Genomic DNA, 7,586 nt, shown 5'->3' on the forward strand with positions numbered 1-7,586 from the left:
TTTTTGTAGAGGGAGTCTTGCTCTGTCACCCTGGCTAGAGTGCAGTGGCATGATCTTGGCTCACTGCAACCTCCGTCTCCTGGCTTCAAGCGATTCTCCTGTCTCAGCCTCCGGAGTAGCTGGGATTATAGGCACCTGCCACCATGCCCAGCTAACTTTTTTGTATTTTTAGTAGAGATGAGTTTTCGCCATGTTGGTCAGTCTGGTCTCGAACTCCTGACCTCAGGTGATCCACCCGCCGCAGCCTCCCAAAGTGCTGGGGTTACAGGCGTGAGCCACCGCACCAGGGCATTCATAATTTTTTTATCCTGAAGATATCTGCATACATAAGAATGACTTTTAAGAAAGAATGGGCCGGGCGCGGTGGCTCAAGCCTGTAATCCCAGCACTTTGGGAGGCCGAGACGGGCGGATCACGAGGTCAGGAGATCGAGACCATCCTGGCTAACACGGTGAAACCCCGTCTCTACTAAAAAATACAAAAAACTAGCCGGGCGATTTGGCGGGCGCCTGTAGTCCCAGCTACTCGGGAGGCTGAGGCAGGAGAATGGCGTAAACCCAGGAGGCGGAGCTTGCAGTGAGCTGAGTGAGATCCGGCCACTGCACTCCAGCCTGGGCGCGAGACTCCGTCTCAAAAAAAAAAAAGAAAGAATGATGGATCTTTCCCCCCCTAACCCTAACCCTTAGCAATTCTCTTTAGAACTTCTATCCAAGCTATGTACTTAAATATAGTTGTGATTAGGGCTGTCCGCTAAACATCTGTTAAGTACCAAATGCTTTGTTCACTCTGTGCTCCTAAGAAGCTGATGCCACCATTAGCTAGCTAGATATTCCCCTTCCCCCGACAAGGAAGAGTAGAGTTAAAAGGGGCATTTAGTTTATAGGAAAGCAAGATCACTGGGCTAGAGTGAAGGCAAGATTCACAGAGTTTGTGGAAATTTTGTTGAAGATTAAAAGATGGGAAAAGGTGGAGGGTGCAGAGGCTCATGCCTGTAATCCCAGCACTTTGGAAGACTAAGACAGGTGGATCACCTGAGGTTGGGAGATTGAGACCAGACTGGCCGACACGGTGAAACCCTGTCTCTATTAAAAATGTAAAAAATTAGCCAGACACGGTGGTTGGCACCTGTAATCTAGGCTACTCGGGAGGCTGAGACAGGAGAATCGCTTGAACCCGTGAGGCGGAGGTTGCAGTGAGCAGGGATCGTGCCATTGCACTCCAGCCTGGGTAACAAGAGTGAAACTCCCTCTCAAAAAGAAAAAAAGAAAAAAAAAAAAGATGGAAAAAGAGTCAGCTTTTGTTTTGTTTTGTTTTGTTTTGTTTTGAGATGCAATCTCGCCCTGTCACCCAGGCTGGAGTGCAGTGACGCCATCTTGGCTCACTGCAACCTCCACCTCAGTCTCCCAGGTTCAAGCAATACTCCTGCCTCAGCCTCCCAAATAGCTGGGACTGTAGGCGCCTGCCACCATGCCTGGCTAATTTTTGTATTTTTAGTATACACAGGGTTTCACCATATTGGCCAGGCTGGTCTCGAACTCCTGACCTCAGGCAATCCTTCCGCCTCAGCCTCCCAAAGTGCTGGGATTACAGGCGTGAGCCATGATGCCCGGCCTACAGTCAGCCTTCTATCCTGTACATATGCAGCTAAATATTTTAAAAGACTTAAATAGGTAATAGTCTTTTTTTTTTTTTTTTTTTTGAAACAGGGTCTCCATCAACCAGGCTAGAGCGCAATGGTGCAATCACGGCCCCCTGCAGCCTGGATCTCCAAGGCTCAAGAGATCCTCTTAACCTCAGCCTCCCAAGTAGCTGAGATTACAGGCGTGAATCATGCCCAGCTAATTTTTGTATTTTTATTTTTATTTTTTTAATAGAGACAGGGTCCCACTATGTTATGTTGCCCAGGCTGATCTCAAATTCCTGGGCTCATGCAATCCTCCTGCCTTGCCCACCCAAAGTGTTGGGATTACATGTGTGGGCCATCAAACCCAGCCTAATGTACTCCTCTTAAGTTAAAAATTAAATAAGGCTTTTAGTATGCTAGCTCTAAAACTACAATATTTTCTTTACATTATGAATTCACCAGTCCTAAAGTAAAGAATAAGATGAGTGAAAGGAGTCAGTGTTTAACTGGACTAAAGAACATTAACTACTCTGAGTTTTCCTTGAGTAGACATGTCTCTAATTGCTACCTGTCTTATTATAGTTGAATGATGAAATATATAGACATTTGAACAAAATTAAGATCTAGGTTTAACTTGATAGATATTTTCCTCACTCTCTAAAATTAGGCAAACTTTCTCAAGCATTGTATTCTACAGTAACACAAGAAAACAACTGATGAGGGTGCAATAAAGCCTAGTGACATTCCACTCTGAGGTTCTCCTTTCACACAAACTGGTAAACAGAGAATGCTGGCAATTATAATTCAACAATCCTTGGGTATAATTCTAACAAGAGTTCTAAACATAGATTAAAAAGTCATAAATCTTGTTTTTATAGGTCTACATTTAAATTTATAGCAAACACATTTATAATGTGCCTTCTTATGGCCACATTACACACACGTGCCTTTTAGCATTACAGCTACTTACACCAGTACTGCTCTATCACCCAGGCTGCAGTGCAGTGGTGTGATCTCAGCTCACTGCAACCTCCGCCTCCCAGGTTCAAGTGATTCTCCTGCCTCAGCCTCCCAAGTAGCTGAGATTACAGGTGTGCGCCACCATACCCAGCTAATTTTTGTATTTTTAGTAGAGACAAGGTTTCACCATGTTAGTCAGGCTGGTCTCAAACTCCTGACCTCATGATCCGCCTGCCTCGGCCTCTCAAAGTGCTGAGATTACAAGCATGAGCCACCATATCAGCCTAAGTAATGTATATGACCTGGTATATAAATATAACTCAAGAAAAGATTTAAAAAATTTTTAAAAGCCAGCATTTAATCCCAAAGCACTGATATTTTCTCTTCTATTCCATTATTTTAAAATGTATATTTTTGATTATCCATCAAATTGATTTCACACCCCTCACAAGGGTCATGATTTATATACTGAAAAACATAGGCTGGGCGCGGGTGGCTCACACCTGTAATCCCAGCACTTTGGGAGGACAAGGCGGGCGGCTCACAAGGTCAGAAGATCGAGACCATCCTGGCTAACATGGTAAAATCCCGTCTCTACTAAAAATGCAAAAATCTAGCCCCGCATGGTGGCAGGTGTCTGTAGTTTCAGATACTCGGAGGCTGAGGCAGGAGAATGGTGTAAACCCAGGCAGCGGAGCTTGCAGTGAGCCAAGATCGTACCACTGCACTCCAGCCTGGGCGACAGAGCGAGACTCCATCTCAAAACAAAACAAAAAAAAGATAGAGGTTTTTCATCATAATTAAATTTCCACAAACCTTCCCAATCACAAGTATTATACGCAGAAGTAAAAAATCACATTTTACAGATCTCAAACTTGTCTTCAACATTTAGTTCATTATCTTCACAAAATAGCTCCCCTGCTAAACTCACTAGCTATATGATCTATCCAAGCAGCAACAAGATGGCCAGGCCATGGCAATCCTCTTCCCATTTTCCCTAACCACTCAGGGCTCAACAGCAAGGTGAAGCTCAGGTGGGGGTAGGAGATGGAGAGCACAAAGGCTACTTTCCCCCAGTACAACATGGCACCTGAAGCTTGATAGGAGAGCAGAACTGGTGAGACCTGAGGGAAGGGTCCAGGGCCTGTATTCAGTCAGAATCACTGCTGGAAGAGGAGGAGGAATGCTTGCTATGCTTGTGGTGCTTGTGCATCTTTTTATGAGCTTTCTTCATCTTCTTCTGTATCTTCTTGTCCACTATCACTGCTGGTCTGACCATGCCAGGAGCCAAAGGATTCACAGGAGGCATTCCAGGGGCAGGTGGTAGGTATGGAGGAGGGTAGGGACCCGAGGGTTGGCATCCTGGATACCTTGGCTGTGGCACAGGATGAGGGGCCAACCTGGGGGGAAAGCTGAATTGCCCTGCAGAGCTCCTGGGGGAGGAGGACAGGGACCTGGGGGAAAAGGTGGGTTGACAGGTGGTGGGTGGGCAGGATTGGAACTTACAGGGCACCCGATGTTGGGGGGGATATAGATTTGGCCCTGGCTTCCTGGCATTGGGATTCCACATGTTTAGGTGTGTCCTCCAGCCTTTCCACCACCGCCTGGGCTTGATGCATCCTCAAGAGCTTCTTAACTAGTTCCGCCTCCTGTCTGCTCTCTCATCTTCATCATGCAAAAATTAGACTTTCCGTGTTACTTCTGCCTTACTCAAGTATTCAAAGTGGTCCACAGACTACTAGGCTCAGCTCTGAGACCAGAGGCCAGAGTAATGGTAAGGAATCCACTAAATGTACCAAACATTGCAGATAGCATGTAAAATAGTTCAAACATACATATGATGACAACTACTTATTTGCCAAAGTTATATATGTCACTTAATAAAATACAAATGCATTTCCAAGCATCATGGAATTTACAGGAACATTCTGACACCATCCTGAACAGGCCAACTTCATCGCCTACTAACACCCAACAGAAACCCTCTGCTCCTGACAAAGTAATCTCCTTACCTACACACATAAAAGTTTCACACTAACCTTCAATCCTACTACTCTATTTCTCCTAGCCTGGAATACCCTTCCCTTCTCTCTACTTATCCAAACCTTACTTATCTGGCAAAGCACAATGGCTCATGCTTGTAATTCCAGCATTTGAGGAGGCCAAGGCAGGAAGACACTTGAGCCCAGGACTTCAAGACACCCTGGCCCCTTCTCTATAAAAAATAAATAATTAGCTGGGCATGGTGGCACATACTTGTAGTCCCAGTTACTTGGCAGGGCTGACGTGGGAAGATCGCATGAGCCCAGGTGGCTGAGGCTGCAGCGAGCTATGATCACGCCACTGCACTCCAGCACAGGTGACACAGCGATGTCGTGTCTCAAGCCACTAAAAACAGGCCTTACTTCACCATGAAGGCATGCCTTCACAACCCTTCCCTGTCTTCCTATAGATTTGTGATCTATAGATGTTAGGTGACAGCATCATAAGAATAATTGTGTTGAATGTTTTGTTGTAATAAAATAAGATAAAAAAGTAAGAATACTTTGGAAGTTTCAAGGTTTTATTTTTTGAATAGCTTTAGGTAAAATTATGAATAGTAGAACTGGCTGCTACCTCAAATGAGATGTCAATTTTAGGGATGCCCTATCTGGAAAACACTTTTCAGGAAATGCAGACCTTGGAATATTGTCACCCTCAGTAGTAGAGCCTTCAAAACAATCTTTCTTTTATTCAGAGCTGATTTACACATTAACAATGATTCATCCCTCTGTTTTTAAAGTTATATGAAGTTACCTGGCTTCAGTGTATATAAGCTGGAAAAATACCAAATACATAAAGGTGACAGAGTCAAATTAGACTGTTGGAGACATTTTAAATTATTTGAAAATACATTATCTGCTACACACTCCTAAAGTTCTCCTTAGCCATCACTGGTGGTGGAACATACCTGTATGAGCTACAGACAAACTTCTTAGGATCACTTCAAGTTTATGAGCTTTAAAATCATTTAAAGAACAATTCCAGGCCAACACGGAATCAAAGTATTTAGTTTCTAGGTACAGTTATTTCCTTAAAACAATATTTAAAGCCGTGAGATTCTGTAATTATAGAGGCAGTAGGAATAAAGAGAAAACAAAAACCAAAACTAAAGCCGTGAGAAATGTCAGGATGATGTAGTGGGGGGAAAACACTTTAGAATGAGTGACCTTAGCTGTAACTAAGTAACTGCTAATATTTTAGCCCCCACTTCATATCCAAGGGTTACTCTAAATCTTTTACGTGAATTATTTCGTTTAACCCACGCACCACCTATTAAGTAAATATTATTATTACCCCCATTTCACAGTTCAGACACTGAGGTTTTTTGAAAGTTACCAAGTCCAAGATCACAAGAAAACAGTAGGGCAGGGACTCACACACCACCTGCCACCTGGAAGTATTAAGTCCTTGCTCCTAACTACTACTTCACTGATCTGGCTTTACGACTTTGTAAGTCATATACCCACCTGGGCCTCAATTTCTTCATCTGTAAAAACAACGCAACGAATGCTACAGTACAGCTCCTTCCAGCTCTGCCTAGCGTGGTTATCATCCACCTTACAATCTACCTGAGCGTCAACAAACCAGTGTCATCCTTTCTTCTAAGTGAATTGTACTCAAACAGCATTTACAATGCACCTACTAGGCGTACGGCCTTGTGCTGCGCGAGCGCCCAAGCCCAACTCCCTCACGGTCTCTGCTCCCGCCCCGGCGCCAGCAGGCTCCCTCTTTCCCCGCAACTCTCCGAGACCTGCGGGGGTCCTTTTTCCCTCCGGACACACAGAAGCCTCCGCCCACCCCCAGCTCTGCTCCCTGGGCCCACTCACCCTTCTGGTGGTCTCTGCTGCAAGGCGCCGCGGGACCCCGCGTCCCCGCTGCCCCGTCCCCCACGGGGGTCCTGTGGTTAGCGCCCGTCTGCGAGCGTTCGGCGACTCTGCCTTTCGCCATGGCAGCTGCAAGGAAGGTGAAAGAAGCGGTGCGGTGCCGCGCCCCCTAAACAACAAAATTCTACCGCAGGCTGCTTACTCCGCCGAAGCGCCACAGCCAGAGCCACTTCCGGTGCGACCTCCTCACCCGAGACGACCGCAGCCCAGCTAGCACAGCGACGCCCTGCAACACCCGCAGCGCCCGCCCCAGGCTAAACCCGCCCCGTGCCGCCCCCGAGCCTCGCGCGCTCGCGCGGGCCCAGTAACCGCGACACAAGTCAGGGTCCTGGACCGCCCCTTTCAGTGCCCCGCCCCACCCGCGAGAAAGAGGTGGCCACCTGGCGCCGGGGCGAGAGTATGCGCAGTCGCGGCACCCAAGTCACCTGGCTGCGGCTCGCTGTCCCTGGCGTCTAAAGGTCAGCCTTAATTACCCGGAAGTGCGGTCCCAGGGACTTCAAACCTTTTGTCCAGGCCGCCGGAAGTGCCTGTGATTAGTCGGCATTTCGCGGCTGAGGCTGATTCAGCCCATTACATCAGTTCCGCAGCTGCTGTCTTCAATTTGGAGGCGCCAGAGAGTACTTGGTCTAAATATGGTGGAAAATACAAAGGCTGAGCAAAACCTACCTGAGTTTCAGGAAACTAAGGCTTAAAGAGGGCTACGTAAAACCTGTGAAGGTCACAGGATGGCAGAAATGGGCTTAGAATCCAGGTTGTCTTGTTCCCAAAGCTAACCGCTTTGCATTACCTGCTGCCGCCCCCTTACTACTAAACCCAAGTCAGCTTTACATTTAGCTTATTCGTAAACTAAGCGGAAACATGCCTTTTCCACAGGTACTTTTTCTGCTTCTACTCCTCAGAGCACATTCAGCTTACTCACCGTGGTTGCCTCTTTAAAGTAACTTGGAGGCCAGGCGCGGTGGTTCACGCCTGTAATTCCAGCACTTTGGGAGGCCAACGCGGGTGGGTCTTCTGAGGTGAGGAGCTGGAGACCGGCCTGGCCAACATGGTGAAACCCTGTCTCTACTAATAATACA

The 7,586-nt window shown here is 46.8% G+C and overlaps 2 protein-coding genes across 6 annotated transcripts in view; both read right to left on the reverse strand.

Moving 5' to 3' along the window:
- TMEM41B (transmembrane protein 41B) overlaps nucleotides 1-7,028 on the reverse strand; it is a 31,194-nt gene extending 24,166 nt beyond the window's left edge. For 2 of the 5 annotated variants that reach the window (XM_017891456.1, XM_017891457.1), the window contains exon 1: nucleotides 6,454-6,897. In XM_017891456.1, coding sequence (XP_017746945.1) covers nucleotides 6,454-6,574 — 121 coding nt within the window. In that variant the 5' untranslated portion in view covers nucleotides 6,575-6,897. Of the gene's footprint in view, nucleotides 1-6,453 lie in introns of all 5 variants that reach the window. The other 3 variants (XM_017891454.1, XM_017891455.1, XM_017891453.1) reach the window with 3 other exon arrangements.
- LOC108541787 (proline-rich protein 13-like) lies at nucleotides 3,333-4,154 on the reverse strand. The gene is given in 3 exon segments (XM_017891458.1): nucleotides 3,333-3,982; nucleotides 3,985-4,111; nucleotides 4,113-4,154. Coding segments are annotated over 3 exon segments (417 nt in total). The 3' UTR covers nucleotides 3,333-3,734.
- Nucleotides 7,029-7,586: the final 558 nt, after the last annotated feature.

Source organism: Rhinopithecus bieti, unplaced genomic scaffold (assembly GCF_001698545.2).
Source record: "Rhinopithecus bieti isolate Rb0 unplaced genomic scaffold, ASM169854v2 scaffold_20891, whole genome shotgun sequence".
In the NCBI taxonomy this organism is placed as follows: Eukaryota; Metazoa; Chordata; class Mammalia; order Primates; family Cercopithecidae; genus Rhinopithecus; species Rhinopithecus bieti.